Source organism: Bactrocera oleae, chromosome 2 (genome assembly GCF_042242935.1).
Source record: "Bactrocera oleae isolate idBacOlea1 chromosome 2, idBacOlea1, whole genome shotgun sequence".
Lineage (NCBI taxonomy): Eukaryota > Metazoa > Arthropoda > Insecta > Diptera > Tephritidae > Bactrocera > Bactrocera oleae.
In genome coordinates, this window is record NC_091536.1 from 80,237,026 (window position 1) to 80,262,092 (window position 25,067).

Genomic DNA, 25,067 nt, shown 5'->3' on the forward strand with positions numbered 1-25,067 from the left:
GATTTGTGCGTATGCCAGTGTCCCTTTCGCTGGGTCCTTAACGTTACATCATTTATTTTGTGTTTAACATTACTCAGGGATTTAGTCAACACACAACGCCCCTTGTCACCGGTCGCTTGGCGTGAGGAAACGTTGCGTGGCTAAACAGACTTTAATATGGCGAAGTCTCAGCTGCTTGCCACTTCTACTTAGGTGCAAATCTATCTGATGAAGATATTCGTTCGATAAGCGTTGACTAATGCACTCAGCTGTTGTGATGCCAAGTAAACGATAAGTTCTTCAATTTTTCTGTATTTCTACCATTATTTGTGGCAATTTATGAAAATGTGTGTATTTCTATATATATAGTTCTGTAGTTTAACCCCTTCCAGAACTGAAAGGTGCTTTGGAAGATTTAACAATTTTTACATTATGTGCGGTTTCATTGCCATATGCAGCATACATACATATATTGTTTGCGGAAAAATGCTAAATTAAAGCCACTGAATAATGAAAAATAAATTGAAATAATGACGCTCTCTTGCTCTTCACAGTATAATATGTTTTCGTCAGAGTGGGGTTTTCGCGCCCGGTCCTCGGTTGTCGGTGCTAGTCAACCGCTTAAGGGGATAGGCGTAGTCAGAGGCACGAAGAAATGAGAGTTTTCAGTAACTTTTGTTTGCTATTAAATCATGTTATTTTACAAAAGTAGTACTAGGGCATTATTATACAATGTTTTGACTTGAAGTCACGAAAATTTTGAAAACAATTTTTTTTTTTAATTTCCAAAGTTATAACTGTCTGTGTTGACCCAATTCCAAAAAAACGTCCTTGCAGTGACAATCATAAGTCCTTGGAGATTCATCTAAAATCAATCGGATAAAAGAAATTGATTTTATAAATAGATAATCCTGGGTTTGATGGCGGCCTCAAGAAAAGTTTTTTTCTAGATTTTTTGGAAAAAATCAAGAGTTAATTGGTCTTAAAAAATCGAGATTTTTGAAAAAAAAAATCCTTCGATCAGGCCCAAGTTTATTATGTGTTATAAAAGTTGTATAAATTTTATTAAAATCTACTGAGCGGTTTTTGAGTTACGTTGTCACTAGTTAAAAAAAATAGTTTTGAGAAAAACGTATTTAAAGTTTCACACTAGAGCTCCCGAGCGCTTTGAAGTGCCCGAGCTCGTGGAACGATTTCCACATGCAGTGTCATCTCTGGAGTCATCTATGAGAAGATCTAACCACTAACTGTGTGAGTTGTTGTGAATCGAGCCAGACCCGCACATAGCTTATCTCAACTACGGGCCGAGTGAAAATAATCAAAATCACGTGTTTTGTACTTCTTTCTGTCTGGGCGTTGGTATATACGCGAACTATTAAAAAATAATCTGCATGTATTGGAGCACCTCAGGATGTATTAGATATTTTGCAGCTTAGCTGTTATCTCCGGGAGCACTTAGTATGGAAATTTTTATCAGTTGGGGCCTCAGTGAAGCTGCTTTCATTATTTTGTATTTTGTCGGCAATTCGAGGCATATTAGACTATTCATTCTCCATCTAATTTTTTATATAAAAATATAAGTTTTGCCGCTTCCTCTGTTTTGAGTTTCTGGGGCTTGGCGAGTAGCCCGTTTTTAGGTAAACGTCCAACAGCAGACTCTAGGTGAAGAGTTGCTTTCGATTTTGGAATTCAGTGGACCTTCATATCGAAAATGTTATGCCAAAATTTGTAGCGAGAGTGTACATATAAAAGATAACAACAATTATTATTGGCCGCTTCATGCAATAATAAGTTTTTCGAAAATATAAATAAATCAAAAACAAATCCAAGTACTTACACACACATATATACACATACAGTGTACGTTTGACAATGCCAGCGGATCGACCTTTAGTGCAGCGCAGCAATTTTTATGCTCGCCAATTTGCAGCGTCAACAGCTATTGATGGCAACGTTCAAAGTAAATCGCCAGCAGCCGCCAATTGACGGTCCATTTTCAGCTGGCAATTTTTTACTTAAATTGAAATTTATTTCTTTGTTGCACAAACGCACACATACACACGGAAGCACAGAGACGGCAAATGCTATGTGACACCGATGATTTTGGCTTTTATTTCGACACTACGCTGCCGTTAAGCTGGTCGTTGGCAGCGATAACTGTATTTTCGCGCTTTTGCATATCGCTATTGTGTGTTGCACGCTGCTGTGTTGCACAATGGAGCTATTTTTGTCACTTTGCCGCTTGTGCAGTTATTTTTACATATTCACTTTATTTACTTTTATTCGCAACAATTTCGCCATGTCTCAGTGGGCGTAAGCACATTCATGCCGCGTAGCATGGCTGTTGTTGCAAGCAAATGCTGGTGTTGCAAGTGTTTATTGCTGGACCGAAGTACCCACTACAAAAGCGTGCATATGTGTGCGTGTGTGTGTTTGTGTGGGCAACCTCCGGTGTGCAGGCATTTGTGCGCGCGATTTTTATAGTTGCCACTTGTCGCATACTGAAGTGGCACCGACGCACACCCACCGCGTCAAGCAAAGAATGAATGTGAAAATAAATTTTATATAAAATTGCAAGTGTGAGTCGAAATAATTGTCAATGGCGATAGTGCTGGCTATAGTGTTGCAACTGTTGACTTCGTAAGCGAGCGTGGGTGTGTGTGTGTGGCGTTGGCTCGTTGGTTGGCTCGCTGGCAGCTGTTAAATGTTATTTCGCAGTCCATTACCCTGTGGTTTTATTGTCCATTGCTATTCTTTGTGACACTTACTGTGTAGTTGTTGTTGTTTTCATTTTGTTGTTGCTTTATTGTTATGCTATTATTTGTGGCAGGAACTTTAGTCGCTCTTATCTGTGTGCCAGTTATGAGAGCCACTTTGCAATTAAAAATATTCACAGTTATTTTTGAGTTGATGGACATGAAAGCTTGCAAAAAGCTACAAGGAGCTTTCCTGTGTGTAATGGATACTCCTGCCATGGATTTTAGGGTCAGCAATAGTTTGCAGATAATTAAATGGAAAATAGTTGCAATCTCGCTCTTTTACTCTCCCTTATTCTCTCTTTTGCTCTCTCCCTCGAAACCTTTACACAGTAGTTAAACCCAAATCTCGAATTAGCCGCCGAAATGCCTTCTCTCCACATCGATAATCAATCATTCCGATACTTTGTCGCCGCATAAATTAACGCTGATCACTGTGAATGCTCTCCAACAAAGCTCTCAATTAAAATTATCTTCTAATTGTCTTATGCGCACTTAAGCACTTTGAATGCCTCGGATAGGTAAATGTGATCCAAATAGTTTGAAAATTGATTAATTGCTGTCTCCTAGTGCAGGAAGCAGAAAGGACGGTACGAGCCGATAACATCAGCATATGAAGTGACCTTAAATTATATTTGCGATTAAGCCGAACAATTTCTCTGCTGCAAAACTCGCTACCTGGTCCGTTGTTTGGGCAAAGGTCAGTGTGTGATTCACAAACCAACTGCTCTGGAAAATATTTGTTTGCGGATAACACGTCTTTAAACTGTAGGGAACAATGTTTTGTCGGCAGGTACATGGAAATCCTCTTTCGCTGCCACAAACAAGCAACCGAAGTGACACAAAGGCAAAGAAAATTAGTGGCAGCTGACATTTTGTGGGCATTTAAAAATATATATACACACATACACACATTTTATTTTTCACTCATGTTCCTTGTGACATAATACGGAGATCATTTTTCACTGAGCGAGATATGAGAGGGCACAATGAGTAGAAATGTGTTGTGTGGGTAATATACTGAAACATTTCGGTCAACATGAAATGTGAGCGGAAGGACGATATCGCATAAATTCATTTCATGTGAAATACAGAAGATATTTAGAGCACATGTATATTTAAACATATGCATATTTGTTAATTTGAAAACATTTACCTAGTTAATGATACTTAAATTAGGAAAATCATAATGTAATGAAATAAGAAATTAAGTTAAATTAATTACTATTAAAATAAATAGAAGTAATTTATGTACGCTAATATATTACAGTTTTAGATGTTGTAGTAAATTATAGCAACATTTTAGAAATTAATTAAAATAAAACAATATCTTAAATCTTGCAGTGTATGTGGTAAACTCTGCTAACAATTATTTTTGCACACATTTTTGCTATGTTTAGTAGCAATTTGACTACCATAAATACAGCCAATAAACACAATACTTGTTATAAGCCTCAGCTAATTTATACTTCACTACCTTCAGCGAATTTTGTTTTTTTTCTTCGGTTTCGGTTGAACTATGGAGCGTCATTCGCTAGATTGTTGGAGAGTTTAATCGTTGTCACCAGCAATAGTGACTCAGCTACATTGTCAAGCATTTTTTGTGCGACCTCTACTCGACGTCGTTTTTGCAAAAGATTCAGGTATTTTGGTACTAGTCTAGATTAGACACGCTTTATATCCAAAACATTAAACCAAAGTGTATTGAGTCGATGCATAAGAGATGTTGAGCTCGTCTGCTAACTCTCTGATGTCAACACGACGTTTTTAAAGCACTGTTTCTATAACTTTTTCACTGTTACCGTCATTAACAGAGGTGCACTGCGAGTTGTCGGCATGAGGCAAGTTTTCGATGACTACACGATCTTCTCTGGATGCTTTGTACCACTTAAATACGTCTGTTCTTGATAAAGTAAACTTCCTAAAACACTTCTGCAACATTCTTAATGATTCTGTAGCCGCCATTGCCGTTTGTGGTATAAATGTGCCAATACGAGTATAATTTTGTCAAACGCTTTCAACCATTTTTGGAAGCTAACTGTCACATTGCATGGGTTATGTGTAAGATTGTTTGATTTGAAGTCGATGGCAACTAATCGAAAGAGAACGTAACTACTTTCACACTAGAACAAAAAAAAAGAAATCCTTTAACATTTTAAACGTAATCGAAGTATTGAAATTTAATTTCCTTCAAAATCTCCTTCAACCTTTTTTCCGATATCACAATCGCATAAATCCTGCGTTCAACGGCCGTATTAAAAAAATATCATTACATAGCTGCCAAATTGATTTTCCACTTAAGCACGTCACTTTGACTTCATTAAAATCAAAGACGGAAAATGTCCCTTCGCGCTCATTAAAAAAAAGCGGATTCTTGAAATGCTTTTCGTTACAGTTTAAAGGAAAATAATTAATCTTAATTATATACGGTAGAGTTTCGTAATCGAATCAAATTAATGTGGCAGCAAGCCAAACATTTCACTGTGACAGCAACGTACCCTTTTTAGATTGTAATGCGTTTGTGTGTATGTGTGTCCTGTGCGCTGCTCAATCAAATACAATAATTAATCATCTTTTAATATGCACATATTTGGAAGTCAGCTTTGAAGCTGTCTGAAAGCTAATAAATTGCTGAATATATATACATACGTGTGAGTGCCTAAGCAGTGCCGAAAGATGTTAAAATTTGCGTAATGGGCGTGAAATATGTATGCAAAACTTACCAACGCCGCGCTTAAAAACGCTTCAGCAAAGACGCAGTCAAGCAGAAATCCTTGCAGATTTCATGAAGGCGATAAACGTGTCTGTATGTGTGGTTTGTATTGGTAATAGGTGATTATAGAGCTCATATATTGCTGTTGTCCGCTTTTGGAGCGGCTTGAAGGATGAGGAATGAGGATGTCACTTTAGAAATAAGCATTCCAATAGCAATATTTCAATAAAATTAAAGGTTAAATATTTTCATACACAAACTCTGCTGTATGTTGCCCAAACAAACTGCGTTACAAACTTCGCTAACATGTGCTTTGACGTATGGTGAAAATTTTCTTTGATGGAGAAATCTTTTTTCGCGACAAAACTTTTTATAAATGCATAGAAGAGCTAAAGAAATTTTATCTTGATATTGAACCGCCAGTTTGTATGACAGCTACACGCTATAGTGGTCTGATCTTAACAAGTCGGTAGCGCTTTTTGGAGAATTCTATTCTATTCATGAGAGTATCTTGTCAAATAGAAAAGTTTTCGGTGTAAAAACATGATTTCGATCGTTCAGTTTGTATGACCTGGCTAGGCTATAGTGGTCCGATGTCGGCAGTTCCGACAAATTAGCAGCTGCTTAAAGACTGAAGGACGTTTGCATAATTTCACATCGATATCGCAAAAATTTAGGGACTAGTTTGCGTATATACAGACACACGGATATAACTCGTCGCACTGATTGTACATTTTTTTTAGAAGAGAGCATATTCGTTGTAGGGGTTGAAGTTTGGAAATTGAATGTAAAAAAATGCTAATTGTGGTTAAGGAGCACCCTTATGCTCGAAATATTTAATATAAAAAGGATTTTTTCTTACTCGGTTTCTCTATTATTAGAATCTTTAGATCTATGTATATGTCAGCGACGGCCTCCATTTAATTTTATCAGAAAATGAATTTCACTTCATGAATAAAAAATTACGAATAACCAAATTACTCATTATATTAATAAATTTATTGTCAACTGCGCAATCGTTTATTTATATCTCATCTCAATTAGTCTAATGCCGAGGTTCACATATTTATTATGCAATTCTCATGAATTTATGTCAATTAGCAGCAAATGCAATTTATTACTAAACTAAACAAGCTAGTTCCACCACCACTACACACGTCTTCCGCAGACCCACCGCTCAGCGACATTAGTAATAAATAAATAGAATCGTTAACCCGCAGTCATTAAAGAATATTTTGATTTCTAATAGGTTTTTTTTGGAAAGTCTTTCATTTCGGCGCAAGACCACGGAATAGCGCTTGCAGCAACGACAAATCAATTCAGTCGCCAGAATCCACGAGAACCTTCCACCGCTGTCGTTTTCTTTGCGGCTACTTGGCGTGGCTTGGCTTAATTGCCTCACAATGGTAATTAACTCGTAAAAATCAACACATTCGACATTATTTAGCATTAAATCGATGATGAGCAGCGAGACAGCGACAATTCGTCAATTGAAATTCGAGCGCGCTACTTTCACATGACTTGACTTGAGGCAGCGGTGGGCAGTGGTGAGTGGAGTGTGCGTTACCAGCGGCTGCAATTAATTGAATACTGAGTTTCAGCTTTTATTGTGATATATTTCGTTTCCACACTTTGCTTTGTTTTATCAATAACTCTATTTCATTTTATGATTATTTGCTTTGTGGCCTGCATATGAATGTGTAATTGTATTTGTGTGCCGCCGCCAAAGTCTTCTTACGCGTATTTTCTCAATTAAATCGAACGCATCGCAGGCAATTAATTAATATGGCACTCATAAAAATTTAAATTTATCGCCAGTTTTATGAACTGGTGACTGCAGGCTACCAAGGCAGCATCAGTTGCCCAACGAACTTGCCACGAAAAAAGAAGTAAAAATGAAGACACCGTTAGAAGCACTTGTGCTTCCACATTCAGAGCAGTAGCACTTGTATGTGACTTTAAATAAAATTCCTTCAATATTTTTCGCCAAAGCTTTAGTTATCGATAATTTAACGGGATAATTTAGTGTCTCTTCCGCTCTCTGTACCTTTCCAAAGCCGAAAACATTTTTGTTTGTTGTCCCATTTGTTTAATAATCCACATTTAATAATCAATTTGTTACATATTTTCTCTATTAAATCTTCAATTTGCTTTATTTTCAAGCGTTCTCCAACTTTCACCCGAATATAAAAAGTTAATAATGTCTTTCATTTCCACTTGACTAATCAGCACAATCGATTCAGCTTGTGAATTCCATAAGCAAGCACGCATACTCTTTCGCAATTATCGTCGATTCCTTACACTTCGTCGCCTTTCTGATTCGCCTCTTGCCTGTGCACATCCGGCCACCGGTGTTGCACGTGCGCTTAAAAGCTCTCCCGCACACGAAAGGCGAAATGCATTTGTCAATTGTTTTTTGCTCCCACCCACAGCATTCGAAGGGCGTGCAGCGTGTCAGCATTGTCGGCAAATGTCATTTTACGCAGCTTGTTCTGACTAATCCTAAGCAATATTGACATTTGGCGTGACTAATGATTTTCACGCTGCTCTCCGGTGTTTATTGTCGCGTTTGTGCTCGTCGGTGTATTTTTGTTTAAGCGGCTTCATAAGCTCTCCTGTACGTGCTACTTATTGTCAGTTATTTGTCATATTTCTGTCAAATAATATTTCCAAATTAATAATATTAATGACTGGAGGTTTATCAATTCATAATTGACAAATTAAATATTACACTCTTGATGAGAATTATCATCGTCTGTAATCAGTTGGGAAATTTGAAGAAGAGCTTTGTCTGAGTATATTTGATGAAATATACAATTAGAGCTCATTGCTTGTATATTGAGGTCATATTTTTGGCTCGTATTTTTGTTATTTACAGGTATATGTTTTCATCTAATACATTTTTTATGATTATCAACCAGTTGTCGTGAGATAAAGTTTTTATAGAAATAAAAAAAAAATATTTTATTAGCGTTTTTAAGTTTGTAGGAGAGTTCTTAAACCGGAGAAGAATTTTTTCTCTCTAAGAATGTGCATTCGCGGTCTTTTGTTGTGTTTACAAATAATGTTGGAATCTGAAGTTATATTTCTACGACATCTGCTTAATATCGTAATTACTACTAAAAGGTATATAAATACTTTTATTATTTCGACAACATTAGAATCTTAATAAAGTAATTAATTTGTTGTTCAAACAAAAGTTTTTGTAATTACTAAACTTTTACAAAACCAACTGGTGCTGTAATGAATCATAACAAGCCCAAATGTAGTAATGGTCTGCACAAACATTAATTAACCAAAAAATTATTAGGAATAAAAAAAGTCTTGTATTTTAATGCGCTGACGAAATAACCGAGAATTAGTGAACATTCGCTACGAATAGGTGTTTTTAGACCGATAAATATACGCACAATGTAGCATAGCTTTCCCACCGAACTCAAGTCGGAATAAAACTGCTAAGAAAGCTCATCAATATCCAACTAATTAACTTGACTTCAAGATCGTAAAAACACCGCAAGACATTCGAGTTATTAAAATGCTATATAATGTTTAATTTATTGTGAGGGAAAACGTCAAATATAGATACGCATGTATTTGTTGGTAGTGAAGTTGTGTGTCACACATGTGTTCGTAGGTTAAAACAGGTTGAAGAGGTCGTGTTTATGTCTATTTTATTTCGAACCGCTCAAACAACCGGAAATCTAGCAAAGCAACAGTACTTCAGTACGGTTACTTACATGTATGAGTACATATACATACACACGAAAACACACCTTGTAAGGAACTTCGGTTTCTGTACTGAATTACATATTTATATCGATATTATTAGACAAATCTCTCTTACTCGCTATTATGACGTCACATTCATTTTTGATTTCATTATCATCAAATTCAATGGTTATTTCGTAAAAGGCAATTTTCGTAATCTGTCATATGCAGTTCGTTTTGAATAAATTTGTACTTTTTCCTCGTATCGTTAAAATTTATTGTAAAATTCTAATACCATCTGATCAAAATTGACTCGGACTGACAATAAAAATCTATTTTCGTATATTAATACAAATCTTTAGTATCGCATTCAAAAAAAGCGTCTGCGCTAATAAAAGCGAAGTTTTCCTTACATTTGTTATAAGCCTCGGCTGGAATAGCCGTCAGTTCTTTCAGCGATTTTTGGTATTTTCAGTTCATTTTTGGTGTCGTTTGCCATTTGCTAGACTGTTGTACAGTTTTGACAGGTGGTCTACAGCTACGTTGGCCTTTGCGACCTCTACTCGGCATCTGGTTTGCAAAGGATTCAGGACTTTTGGTACCAGTCTAGCATAGACTTTTTGAATGTGTTGAGTTGGTACAATGTTAAAAATCGCCAGACAAATATTTCTTAATTCACATATTGAGGACGAACTTTACCCAAATATGGAAATCTATCGATTTGGTTTGCGCGGGCAGTTTATATGGACCAGTCCGGATCAGACGGTAATATACAGTTGTTCGAAAAAAAAAACTTCTACAGTTGGTTTAGGCTAGGCTAGCCTAGCTAGTTGGTCTAAGCTCTTGTTATATCTGGTCAAAGAAGTCTAAGCGATTTGGTGACGAGCTTCTTCACAATATGCGTTTACGGAGGGTCTTTTTTAGACCCAAAATTCTTATTTTTATTTGCTTAAATTATTCATAAAGGTTATGGGTAAGCTTTCTTTAACCAAAAAATTCGTTTTTTTCTTAAAAATTTTCTGCACTTTTATCAAAATACTCAAAGGGTAGTTGAAAATGTTTGGCGTTGGCCACTAAAAGTAGCTAAAACGTTAATTCCAAAATAACTAGATACTAGACTATGCCTAATAATTTAATTTATATGTGTTCCAAATAAACCTAGAATATCTAAATTCCTTTTAGTTTGCATTTCTCTGCCTGGTCTCACTTAGCTTAACATTCACCAGTTCGCCGCAGCGCTCATTGATATGCTCCAGTTAGCAAATAAGCACTGCTATCTATTTACACACAACCATACAAGTGTGCAAATGTGTGTATGAGAGTGTATGCGAATTTGCCCTACTTTGCAAACAACACAAACTCCACTAACGAAGTTAGTCGTGAATGTTGCCAAATAGTGCTTAAACTGCTCGTACAACTGGTACTTGTGCAAGTAATAATTAGATTTGAAAATTAAGATAATCAAGTGGACATTAAAATTTTACAGCCTTCTCGTCGCCTCTTCTTGGGGCCACCCATCAACGGAAGCGAGATATGCAGCAAGCATCCGGCGTTTGGTGAACGAGCGCTTGTGAACTCAATAAATTAATTACACAGACACTTAATACTAACAGCGAGAGTACATACACACACACATGAATGCACGTATGTCGTAAAAGTGTTAAATGTCGTGCCGTTTTTTGCTCTCCGCAAAGTGTCACTGTGCTCATTGGACATTTGCTCTAATGTCATTCGCATTATTTGACCAACTCAATAGCGCCACTGTTGTTGTTGTTTATGTGTCATTCGAAAGATAACCCATTTTTAGTTGCATTGCTGTTTCTTGTGTCCTCTAACATGTTCCGAACACACTCACACAGCTGGGTTATTGTATTTAGAATTGAAAGTGTCACTTAAACTAAATGAATTCTGCAATTTGGCAAATGATTGGTTGTAGATTTGTGGTTGCCTCGAGTATTTTGAGCTATCACAAAGTGATTATGGTTTCGGTATTAGTTACATCGGTTGGTTTAGTAAGTTTCAAGTGCAAATGTTGTAAGTAACTGGTGAGCTTGCTCAGGCTCCTCTTAAGTGGCAGCACAATTGTCAATGAAAGTGGTGAATTTCACATTCTCAACTAACTCTGTGCAAGTGCCTGTTTCGTGTGGAATGTGGTTTGGAGTATACACTAATGAATTTGGACTGATTAAGCCGGAGTTGCTTTAAATTAAAATCATTGAATGCAAGTTTTGAATTCTTAAAATGGTGTGGAATATCCAATTAAGGTTAAACTAAAAGTATTTCTTACAATTGGCAGCTCTCTCGAACAAAGTGTCTTTTGAAGTTCACAAATCTATTAACACAAACGTATTTATGCAAAGTTAGGCATCGAATATAATCGTAGGAGTGGAGATCCGAAGAAAACCTTGAAGAAAAAAACTACTAATTTTGATTTCATGTCGACATTTGTGAATTCTCTTGGCGCAACCACATACATTAAACACTTTTTTGGTCTTACCACATATCTCTCTGGTCTCATATATCTCTAACTTTTGATCACTTCCAGTTGACCTACGCATACATGCTTCTGTGTTTTATATCCAATTTTGAACGCCTTGAAATATTAACCGGTTTTTTATAAGCCATCAGCAAACGCTTTTATAAACGTTGGGAACACCTTTTTCAATAATGCTTTTACATATTTGAAAACTAATTTAGAATAATCCTGCTTATTTAACATCAACCACCAAATCCTTAGTTTTTCACGAGGCTTCATTAGCCGTTTACCAAATATTTTGTAGATCCCTGATTATGTATGGTCTAAAAATTTGAAAGATCAATGATCATTATCCCATCTTCAGTAAATGTTTATCTCTTCTAATACAGCCTTCAGATTGTCCAAGCTCTTATGTTACATGATCAGAGACCCCTCGCAATATCACTGAAAGGGTTACACCCTTTGCAAGTCAGTAAAAACGTGATTTTTTGTAAATTTTTTTAAGAGGTTTTTTATTTAGTAAATAAATAAAAAATTACGTAATTTTACAGAATTTAAAGTACTTTAATAATCAGTGATGTATGTATTTTGAAACATTTAGAATTTAATTCCGTAGCCGATCTCCAAGAGATCTCCGAAAAAATGTGACCGACGGTGAGGAAGATTTTTCTGCTTAAAAATGTTTCAAATCAAAAAAACAAAATATGTATTATGACTATGAATTTTGAAAAATTGGCGTTTTTTTGTAAAAAAATTTACATTTCAGAGTGACTTCAAAAACGAAATTACTCTAAACATTTTATTCCTTTGATAATTTTTCGACAAATGCATAGTATATCTAGAAACGAAATATGAAAATTTCAAGACATCGGTGCAGCCATTTTTGAAACAAATTTTCTCAAAGACTTTAAAAACAGCGTTTCGAGAAAAACGTGTTCAAAGTTTTGAGAGCCGATTACACTAAGTTTGAAAATTCCTACAAAAACGCTCATAACTCCGGCAAATAGCCATATCAACCTTGCCAAATATAATATTTTCAAATATTTATACATTCGGTGTAAAAGCAACAAACGATTTTTTGAATTTGACAATTGGAGCTAACGGCTTAAAAGCATCTTTCTGAAAGAATGAGCTCTTTTGAACCTGAAAACTGTCTTCTCATGTCTATTTTATTAAGCAAGTCATGCGTTGTCGAGTCTAATTCGAAGAGTCTTAAGCAAAAATTATCAGGTGTGTTATTATCAAATACTTCCGTGCAATGTTGCAAGTTCGTTCGTTATGCCCACCTGCCGCCTAGTGTATACCATATAATAATTTTTATTTTTATTGTAAATTGAATTAATTACACTGATGTAAATATTGTAATACATGCAGCAAATTGACAGGATTCTCAGCATAATCGAAAGCATTTAAATTTTTAATTTCTTGCTACATTTCAAGCAGAAATACAGTTTCACTTATTAGTGTGCCAGAATATGAATATATATGCCTGTCAAATATCAGCAACCAAACCAAGTCCTCTAGTTAGGTATGTGGCAAAATGTTGCAATTGAATTAGGAATGTAGCACAATTGACTTTATTGGAGAGAAGCGAACGGTACCGAGCCACTTCGGCAACTTCTGGATAACCAATAACTACGACATATCTACATATATACATAAGTATGTATTTGTGGCTGTGTTAAAAATTTATATTTTATTTGCAATCAATGACAGGCATCACTGTGGCACAAGCGCATGCGCTTACATCAGTGAACAAATATGCCTCTACGCAAATGCATACGTGTACGAAGGTGTGTGTATGTGTGTTGCATGTATACCGCCACCCACTTGAATTGGTTTAACCTAATTCATTTGTAGGTTCGTTTACCCGTGAATAGGAATTCATCAATCATGCATTTCATTTTGTATGCAACAGAATGCAGTGCGGGGAATGGCGCATAGATAGTTGTGGCAGCACAAATGTCGTGCAGAGATACACACTGAATACGCACACACAAGCGTGTCTGTGTGTGTCAGTGCATTAAACGCACTTCAAACTGAGATTGATTCGAAATTTGCCTATATGACTGAATGACTACATACAAACCAATAATGTGGGTGTGTGTGTTTGTGTGACAATTGCATGTTGCAAGAGTTCAAGTGCTCGGTATATGCATATGTAGCTTATGTCAAACGCTGCAATTGACTATGCCATATTCGCCTCTAATGAAATTCCATAAGAATATGCAATTTTGAGCTCTTGGCCTACAACGCACTGTCGCTCCGAGGAATTCGTTTTTGTTGCGCCACAATAAAATTGCTGATTGGCTTCGTTTGTTGCTTTGTGCTGGTCGGCATGTGGACGTCGAAACTTAATTTATTGCAAATTAATTGTGTGGCATTATGTCGCTAACGTGATTCGTTGCACTAGAAATTAAGGCAACGTGCCACAAAATCAAAATTTTTAATTAGTGGCGTTATTACACCGAGTGACACACTTAGCTTTGTTCCACACTATTAGGTATCTGCATAAAGCTGAGAGCAGCAGGCGGAAAGCACAGCACAGCAAAGTAAGACGTGTTATAATTCTAAACTTACCTGAAGATCCCTGGGATTTGTTGACCAATATTCAAGTCAAATACTGCTGCATGTTTATTCCAGGGATTTCCACGATCATTCTCGATGCAGTTTGTATGACAGAGATATGCTATAGTTGTCCGATCTAAATGATATTTTTGGAGATTTGGAGTGTAGGCTTAGATCCATGCTGAATTTCGTGAAGCAATCTTGTTAAGTAAAAAAGTTTTCCATACAAGAACTTGATTCCGATCGTTCAGTTTGTATAGCAGTTGTATACTATAGTAGTCCGATATTGGCAATACCGACAAATGAGCAGTTTCTTAGTCAGAAAAATACGTATGCATAATTTCAGCTTAATATCTCAAAAACTTAGGGCTTAGTTCGCTTATGTACAGATGTACAGATTGACGGAGAAAGCTAAATCGAAATTTCATGAATATCTTAATATTTCCTGTTCAGTGTATAATTAAAAAATTAGCACATTTTGAGACTTACATCACACCTAAAATACAACGCAAAAAGTCTAAAAAGCCCTTGCAGCAATTTCTTCAAACCTTAACCGTTATACCGTTATTATGGGACACTTCAAATATACACTTAAACAATTAAGTTTATCGATGAATGTCACAATTTGACAACTAAAGTTCAAGTACTCACTTAAGTCATCATGCAGCCACAACCGTTATAGCTTACAGCGCTTGATAGCACTGATTTTATGCTCTCTGCTTTATTCTGTAGCCAGTGGAAGGCCGCAAAGACCAATGCAAACAAAAAACCACAATATAGTTAGGCTTTGTGGTTAAGCAATAAACGTTTTGTTGACTTTGTACTTCAATTTAGTAAATAAATTAGATACAAATCGACGCAGTAATCAATCAATCGACGGCTCGAACTTGTCGAGAGCAAATGCGAAGGAAGGCGGGAATAGTTTGGAAAGTGTTGCACAGAAATTAAGTGAAATACTTTCAATGCAAAACGGTGTATTAGGTTTTTGGTAAAGAAAGCAGATATGTGTTTGACTGAAATAAGTGTCAATTTCTTTTAAGGCAGTAATTTATTGCTTATTTCTTAATGAATTGGATGTTTTAATTTTTCCACACTGTTTAACACAGGAAATATGATTTTGCTTTTAAAGTCCAATACAAAATATTGAAACTTGTATCTAACTTTAAAATGTGAGACAAAAATAATTTATAAGGAAACTAAACAATCTTTGAGTATCAGAAAATTGCAATACGTGGGGTAGCTAGTACTCGAATTAAGTAAGATAGTTCCTAGGATAACTCAACATTTGAGTGGAACCTTCCTCAGCCGACCTCTAGACTCATCAGACCATCCGATGAAAAGTACACTTTCGGTTAAAAATATTGCTAATTTCTATACCTATATATTAAGTTTGTCTCGAAGTTTGTGAAGCTCAGAAGCTGAAACGATTTAGCCATGTCAGTCCGTCTGTAAATGCGCGAACTAAAACCTCAGTTTTTGAGAGCTCAATCTGAAATTTTGTACACATCCTCTTTCTCCCAAAAGGGGGAGCTCATTTGTCGATACCGCCGATATCGTACAACTATTGAATAAAACTGCCATACAAACTAACCGATAAAAACCCAGTTCTGGTATTTGGCAAGATATTTATCTTCACGAAATTTGGCACAGCTTATTATCCAAGACACTGCTACAATGTCCATAAAAAATTTTCGAATCGTACTTCTATAGCATATAGCTACCATATAAACTGACCGTTTAATATCAATATAAAGATATTTTTATATCTTTTTGACAAATGCAAGATAAATTTGTACCAACAGCTTCTCCGGAAAAAATTTTCTAATATCCATCCTGAATAATAGATCAGTTATACTGAACTTATATTGGATTTTAAGAAGTCCTCTGACTAGAGAGACCAGAAAAATATTAAAAAATAGAATAAGAGGTAGAGCGATAGATGTAAAAGTAACGGGTTTTTTATAATATGTAAATGTGTAGATAAGTATATCAAACAAGTAAGTTCGGATGTAACCGAACATTGAGTACTTTCGCAACTTGAAAAGATCAAAGGCGGGGAAATACTTTCAGATATTGCAAAAATTTTTATTAATAAGTGTTGCGAAACAATTGAACCTAATAGTGGAATAGGTGGATAGATGCGGTATGAAGTCAACCGGAAGTTCGAATATATTTATATTAGGTATATGGGGACTACGAAAAGTACCCGGACTTCAACTCGTCTCGTCACTCTGATCATTTATATATAAGTATGTAAATAACTGCATATGTATCTCGATTAGTTTTATCTGATACAACCGTTAGGTGAACAAAACTATTATACGCTGTGCAACAAGTTGCGAGAGTATAAATATAGGATTTAATGCAACCACAAAATATTTTAATATTTTTTTAAAGCTGGAAACGTTTTCTGCTACCCTCCTTCTTCCTAGGAATGAAGTTGTGTAGATCCTATTTTCTTTAAAAATCGATTAAGCGAAAATAATTAAGTTTTTTTTATCGGGGTTACTGTGCTTATATTTAAATCACAGCAACATTGGAATAGTTAGGCCACCAGAATTTCCCAATGTAAAAATCAAATTACGAAAAAAAAATATTGAAAATATTGCACGCCTTGCATGCAGTCAGAACTCATTAAGGGTCTCTAAATATATTGGTTTAGCTGTATATACATGTATGTAACTGTAAACATGTTGTCATGTGACAGCTTGGCACATACACTATGCTTGAAAGCGACGTCTATGCTTTCGATGTGCATATGTATGTTGCGCATTCGGTCCATTCGGCTGAGAGCAGCTGATCTAATTATTTTGATACGCTGAGGCAAACAAATCGAGCTAGCTAGGAAAATACAAAATCGCTGCATAATTTGTCGGGCTTACAAAATCGAAAGCTCCGATAAACACACACAGGGAATTAAACAAATAATTTGCTGAATTGGCGTTTATTTGCTGGGAGAATTGTTTTGTTGTTATTGTTTTAATAAATCTGTGTTTATATTTTTTCTGATTGCCTGCGCATTTTCGAAAGTGATTGTACATTTCATTGTTGTTGTTTATACAGTTGCCATACAAGACAGAAGCGAAGAATCAACTGGGATGACAACAAGAACAACAATTGTGTATATATGTTTGGCATTTCATTTGCACAACAAATCCATGGATGAATCCACCAAACAAGCGGCAGTGGCAGAGTCGAGCTTTCGAGTTGATTAAGCAAAAAGCCACAAAACCAGCATGTGTCTGTGTGTGTTCGTTAATGCTTATGTATGTAATAAAATATTTATGCACTCTTGCTGTTGTTGTTTTAACTTATTAACATCGCTTGTTGCTGCGCGTTTGCTGGGAAAACAATGGAATTAATCACGTTCGAAGCAATCAACACAAGCTCTTAGCTACACACACACACATGTACACATGAATTAGTAGTTTGTTTATATTTACCAAGAATATTGTTGGTGGATCCGCCTAACTCTTTTAACAGCCCTCCCCCTGAACTTGTTGTGTAGCCACCTGGCTGCGCTGAGTGCTTTAACGTGCGGCTTGAATGGTGCCAACGTTGTTCACAAATTGACTTTTAGCATTTTCCAGCAATCGAAAAGTTCAATAAAACCAAAAAGTAAATCCGTTTGTGATTGTTTTGAATTTGCATTGCGATAATTACAAGGGTGGCTCGATAAGGCGGAGAACTTTTGCGTTAATTTAGTTTTAGTTAAACAACCCTTAAGTCGAATTAAGGTCACTGAATATGGAAAAATGATTTTCTGTGAAGATCTTAATCTAGCCGGTCGATTTGTAAGGCTGCTATAGTGGTCCAATTTAAACAATTAGTTCGCAGATTTTAGCGTTGCCTTTGGCTATAACTCATGCCAAATTTCGTGAAGATATCTTGTCAAATAAAAATATTTGCCATAAAAGGACTTGATTTTGATAGATCTTTAATAAACGATATGCTATAGTGCTCCGATATCGGCGATGCCGAAAAATGAGCAGCTCTTGAAGTGAAAAAGACATGTGTAAAATTTCAGATTAATATCTCGAAAACTGACGGATTAGTTCGCGCTTCTTTCACATTTGATTCCTTTGAATAATACTGATTGGAATCGTTTCATCTTTTTCAGGGTAGCAGATCTGAATAGCCTCAATCTATTTATTCACTGTGTTCTGCTTCATCGAGTAATAATTAAGTTAAGTATTGAAATTCAATTACGGTTCAAGTCACTTACTTATCCAGTGGTACTCGTGTTTACCGCAAGCGCAACCAATAACTGCTTTTGCGTATATTTTATTTAATATTTTTTATTTTTTTTCGAGTCTTAATTTGCTCAGCTTTATCATCATCATGACATCTCTTGTGTGGCATAAACACCTTTGTGGCGCTGAAGCAAACGTTAAAACCAGAAAAACGGCGAAATAAGATAAAATTAACTGTGTATATATTTGTTGAAGTCAAAAGTTGTCATTTAATTAAATTCTTTAATTAATTTGGTATTTTGTGAATGTCACGTCATTTCGATGGGTTCAAATTTGATTGGCAGCTGTAAGGTACTTATACTTGTGCATAGATATTATAGTCCCAAGTTTCATTGAGAAAAAAATTTATTAGAAGAAAAAATGTTTATTTCGATTGCACCGAAACTATAACACCGTTCACAAATGCAAAAGGTTGCTTACCAGAACATTGATCGGTAAGTTTGTGTGGCAGCTATATGCTATAGTGGCTTGGACAATAATCCATGCCGAATTTCGGGAAGATATCTTGTCAAAAGAAAAAGTTTTCCATACAAGCACTTGATTCCGATCGTTCAGCTTTTATGACAGCTACATGTTATAGTCGTCCGATATCGGCCGTTCCGGCAAATAAGCACCTCCCTGGTGAGAAAAGGACGGGTGCAAAATTTCAGATCGATATCTCAAAAAAATTAGGAACTAGTTGGAATATATAGAGACGGACGAACATGGCTATATTGACTTATCTCGTCGCGCTCACGTCATTTATATATGTATATAACAACTTCATAGCAGAGACCCTATCTTTTTGGGTGTTGCAAACATCGAAACAAAGTTAATATACCCTTTTCAGGCTATAAAAAGTAACAGAGGGCTCTCAAAAAGAAGCTCCTCCGTAAACTACGGGTGAAATAGTCGGTCTTAAGGTTAGGCACATATGTATGTATTTTATCCATAATCTAGAGTAGTCTCTATTTCGTTCTCATGATTGAGAGGCCAAAGAACACACTGCTTACCACAAAACCGCAACTTCGTTGTATTAGAAAATATATATATTTTCCAAAAAATTCGACACCCCACTTCTTACCTTAGAATATTAACCTCCTCACAATAATATTCTTAATTAATTGAGCTCATTGATTTTCATTATTATATGCTCACGCTCGCATCGTAAGTGCACATTTAGACTGAGCGGCAGCAATAATGATTGGCGCTGTTATCATCCCGACGCAAGCACACACCTCATAACTAATGATACTATCAATTATGCTCACATGCCCACCGCCAAGCCCCGCCATTGTATTGAGCTAAGTGTGATTTTCACACAGTAACAAAAACGGGCGAGCGGTATGCCCGTATTTGGATTCCTCACATGAACACATACAACCAAATAGAAAAGTAGTGTGCGCCTGAGACTCACAGTCGCTTGCTGCGCCCCCTCGAGGGGGGGTGCTAGCACATGCAAACAAACTCTCATCTCTAGATATGCCGTTATGTACGGGATGTTGCGCGTTTGAACATTTTGAAAAGTGACATGCTTTGGCAATTTGAGCGCTGCTTGGTCACAATGAGCTGCTGGCATGCGATTGAAATCAATAAATGTCTTCGATACTCGTATGCTGTTCTACCTATTTGCCATTGGAAATAACGGTAAAGCAAAGATACGAACGCATATTTTCATATATATCGAAATGTTTGTGTGTATGTGTGAACCACATAAATGAAAACTCGCTGAAGTTTTCGCTTTTCAAGATTATTCCTCCACTAATATTTGTTCGAAATGAATGAACTTAATTAATTTTGGTGTTGTTTGTTGAATTTTCAAATGTATTTTGACTCAGGGGCCTTCCTTCCCATACCCATGTACATGTGTACATACATATGTGAGTATATGGGTGCAGCTCGTTCTTGGCTGCTTGCTGTAATGAAGATGATGATTGCTTTGTTGATATTGATATGATTTTCTGTTGTTGGTTTTGGTAGTTTTTTTGGGAATTTCTGTTTAATTTAATGGGTGATGTACAGTGTAAGACAAGTGTTAAAAGTGTAGCTAAATTCTTTAAATTCTCAATTGGTGTTTTTAAAGGTCATGTGCTATACTTAAAAACAAGTTTCTAAAAAACTTTCTTCTAAAATTGTGTTTTTACACTAATGGGCGTCAGCGTATGTAGAGATTTACTCTCATGAATACGTCATTCAAGTATTCATTATTTGGAAAACGGTTCATTACACCTATATATCTTTGGCAAAATGTTAAATTAGCTTAAGTCGGGTTAAGCTGAGATTAATGTTTTGACTTTAACTCTAACTGTATACATTTCCCTCACATAATTTTTAAACTTGATTTATTGCTCATTTCTCATAACTGTTACGGTTCCAGGTTATAACAGTTAGTAAAATTATTGAATATTAACAAAGTTTAAAAATATTATCAGTTTAAATTTTCAGGAAAAGTTGCAATCAAAATTTTAGGCATATACAAGTACAGTAAAATTTTATGAGCAGTATTTTCGTAGGACATTCAAACCCAGTAGCATTCATTCAAAGAAGACTTTTTGAGCCAAAATTTGAAAGGTCATAGAAACAACAAATTCGAAAGGTCGTTAGAAATAAAAGAAAATTTTTCTTTTGAAAGTTTTACTTGAGATCAACTCAGGTAGGGATTTCATGTTGACAACGCCAAGACTAAAATTTATTAGAATTTCATTTTCAGGAAGAAATATATTGAAGGAAACCTCAAGCATAGTTATTTTAACACTGACACCTAGCCAATAGACAAATAAAATTGAGTAAATTAAAATTAATAATATATTTTTTAGAAATAAAATGCGAGGTTTATTTTTAATATATTCAAAAAATACTACGAATCCCGTGCAAAGGTTATAACCATTAAAGAATTTTGTTTTGTGAATACTCAATTTTCGTCAAATACTGACCCACTGTAGCATATCAACCAAATCTTCGGCTTCGATTGTTAGTAGCCTGGGAACATAATTGTGTTTATCAATATGCGCTGCAGCATATTTATTTAAATTTATTGAAATGTACGTCTTTAATAATTGACAGACTTAAAATTTAACACTTCTGGTTGACCGGAGTATTTGGGACTTTTTGATTTCGCATAAATATTAATTTACATTCATTTAAGTCAATGCCGATAGGCGCAGTTGTTCCGTGTCCTTGTCAAAATAGGTTAAAAGAACATTTTTCATTTCCACTTAAAAACATTTAGTTCTCTTTATGTGCATGTGCAAGAAGTCAACCCTTGAAAGAAGCGAGACTCACATAAATAAACTATCTCTCTCTCTCTCTCTCATTGCAGTGCATACAAACGGAGAGCGCAATCAGCTGTGGAGAACACAGTGGCAACATTATCAGTTGCTGTCGAGTGGTAGAGGACACGCTCTGAAGATGAACCTGTGTTAGAGCGAAAATGGCAGCGCGAGACGCAGCCACAGCCGTCTTCTCAGCAGTAGTCAGGCCGCGACCGTTGAAGCGTTTGGTAATGTTTGTGATGAGAGTGGGCGCGTTTTGAGAAAATGTAAGGATCAGTGCGTGAGTTGTTTGTGAGGACCTTTCCACCACACTTGCTAAATGTTATAACAAAAAAAAACAAGTCAATGAAATTACGAGACGAACAAGTCTGGAAAGTAACTACTTATGCAAATACATAATTTTACGATTATTTTTATTATCATCGCGAGTGGCAAGCGCGCGCATATATAGATATCAAGAAAAGTGTAAAATTTAATGAAACGCCGTGTCGCGTGTGTCGATGCGACATGCACGTATGTGTGTGTGTGTGTGTGCCACAGGGTAACCAGAGCTGCGTGTGCCGTTTGGCAGGTCACCCATCTGAGCGTTTTCATTGAGTATAATGCCATTTTAGGCAAAGCAACACATTCTTGCCATATGCCACCAAAAACAAAAGTGTTGTAAATTTTTATGTTTGTACGCGCGTTTGTAAAATCTTATGAGCGCTGTCAATAAAGCTGTGCATAACGAGCATTCTACATTCTACACAGCGAAGCGAAAAAAACGCTAAGCGCTAGATCGTGTTTAAAAGTATTATAAAAAAGCAACAAAAATAATAACTGAAAGTGTTATACCAAAGCACCACTGCCAATTGGCATTTGTTCCTTAATGCGCCTACGAAAATCGCTTGCTTCCTGCAACAGCGCACGACTGTTATTGTGTGCGTGTATGTGCGCGCGCCGGTGCTTAAGTGAAATTGCAGCGATTTTAACGCTAGAAATGTGTGTGTTCAAATGTTTGCTGCCAAATTGATTTAAACTGCCACTTATGTAGTAAAAGCAAAAATAAAGGCGCACGAAAATAAGTCCTAGGTGAATTAGAGCGCAAGCAAAGATCTCGCCAAACAGTGGCAAAAAGCAAAGTAAAAATAGCACATCAAGTAGCGCCAAAACGAAATGTGTACCGCCCCTTGACGCGCCAGCCCGACAAACGGTAAATGAAATTTTTTTCGCGGAAATTGCATGCCGTACAACATTTACCACCAATGTCCATTAATAGTTGCTCCTGCGTGTAACTGTGTGTATGTGCGCTTAGCAGCCGAGTGACTACTGCCGCCTAATAGTGCAACTGCGCGGCAATAGAGCGCAACAATACAAATACAAATAAACGAATTTACGAAATTTAAGTGCAAAATTAGTGAAATAAATAATATAAAGTGTTATTAACGTGCGAGTGCAACAAGCAGCGCCGCGCCACCGCTTACGTTTCAAGTGCGCGCCGCCACATGTGAGCGCTCCTATATACACGCGTCCCAGCAACCCAAGCTAACGAAACGACCAAGCGAGCAAACCAACCGTCAACAATAATTACGCGCGCGTAAATTGGTCCCGTTTCGACATTTTGTAGCGCGTTAATTGCCGCATACACGCTAAATTCGCACAACAACAACTCGGGTACAAAACTTCGCGCCATTAGCGTCCGACCTCCCAAGGCACCTGTTCGAGTGACATTACGCTGTGTGTGTGTGTGTGTGTGTCTACTGTTCACCGTTAATCGCTCGCCTTCGAACTTGCCACATTCACAATGGCCGTTAGCAATATCGTTTGCGAGTGGCTACGCGCCCTTGGACTGTCGCAATATGCGGAGAGCTTTCTGGATAATGGCTATGATGATTTAGAGATTTGCAAGCAAGTCGGCGATCCCGATTTGGATGCTATTGGCGTGGAAAACCCCGTGCATCGCCACAAGTTGTTGAAGAGTATACGGCAATTGCGTGAAAAAGGTGCCGCTTCCGTTTATTTTTTGTTGAACGATCCGAGTTCGTTGTCGGGCAGTATGGAGATTCTGTGTGAGACGCCACCGAACGAGCTGGATATAGTGTTGCGCGAGCAATTGGAAACCGATGGCATCCGTTTGACAGCGCATCCATATTCGACACCGGTGAGTACACAAATTTTTATTTCCTATACATATATTTCAAACACCATTTTTCGAACTAAATGAGATTAAAGTTTACTAAGCCAAGCGTTTTTGATTCGCACTTTCGCACGACTAAATTTTCTGTACTGGTATGGGGAAATCACGATCTCTGTCGCAGCTGTTTAAAAGTTTTTCCTACTCTTAACTTCTCAAAATTTGCAAATCTGATTTTTTTCCTACTTGCTTATAAGAACATCTGTCATTTGCTCTCAAAGATCCAAACTTAAACTCGAGTTTATGATGATAGTTGCCTCTTAAATTTTCTTCGCAATTTCAAGATAACCATCAACTATTTTCTACCTGCTAAATATGATTTTCATACGAATTGATCAGGTAATTACAATGCTATTGATTTATTTATGAAAGTTTTGCCTTACCGCAAACCTCAATCCTCAAACGCTGTCGGTATACATGTACTAGTATGTATGACTGAAGCAACATAGCTTCGGTGAGATAGCTTTACTATGAATCACAGCATCAGTGACGCAGAAATCACGCTCCATCACACACAATTCCATCAACAGCATGATAACACAGACATACTCACATACAAATTGCATGAAACCACAACAAACTCAACCAGGCGACTGTGCAGACAAACTCCACCAGCTAATATAGTATAACAAAAACAACAGCAACTACAATACTGCATGACAACATCCGACAGTCAACGCCAACATGTGGGCGCTCCATCTACCGCCACCGCTGCTGCCGTTGCTGTTGAGTTTTAAGCTTGATTTATTATGTAAAATCTGCAGAACACCAACAACCAACTAAGCAAACCACAATAACAACAGAAATAGCAATAACTTCAACTTCAAGGCAAATTAATGTCCGTCTTCAAAATTTTGTGATTTATATCTATTTCAGATCTTGGTTTGACTGTTGGCCGTGTGTGTGTGTGTATGCTACTTGCGCAGATATGTTAGGTGAATTCTCTGGGCGGCCGCTGCATGTAGATGAGGTGAAAGGCATCGCGTCTGAGTATGACGACAATGAACGGAATGGCTCTCACACACACATGCACTCACTCACTCACGCAGATGAATCAAGCGCACGAACAGTTAGACAGATAGACCGACGCAACTCTGATGAAGATCTCATGCTCAAACTGGCTGGAGCGCGCACATATTTATGCATATCCATAATACACTTCTTCAGCATCAACCTTCGACCTTCATATT

The 25,067-nt window shown here is 36.7% G+C and overlaps 1 protein-coding gene across 2 annotated transcripts in view; it reads left to right on the plus strand.

The window, feature by feature from the left end:
- Nucleotides 1-25,067, plus strand: part of SKIP (Shal K[+] channel interacting protein) — a 309,242-nt gene that overhangs the window by 54,776 nt on the left and 229,399 nt on the right. For both annotated transcript variants that reach the window (XM_036369686.2, XM_036369690.2), the window contains exon 2: nucleotides 21,752-23,844. In XM_036369686.2, coding sequence (XP_036225579.1) covers nucleotides 23,488-23,844 — 357 coding nt within the window. In that variant the 5' untranslated portion in view covers nucleotides 21,752-23,487. The remainder of the gene's footprint in view (nucleotides 1-21,751; nucleotides 23,845-25,067) is intronic.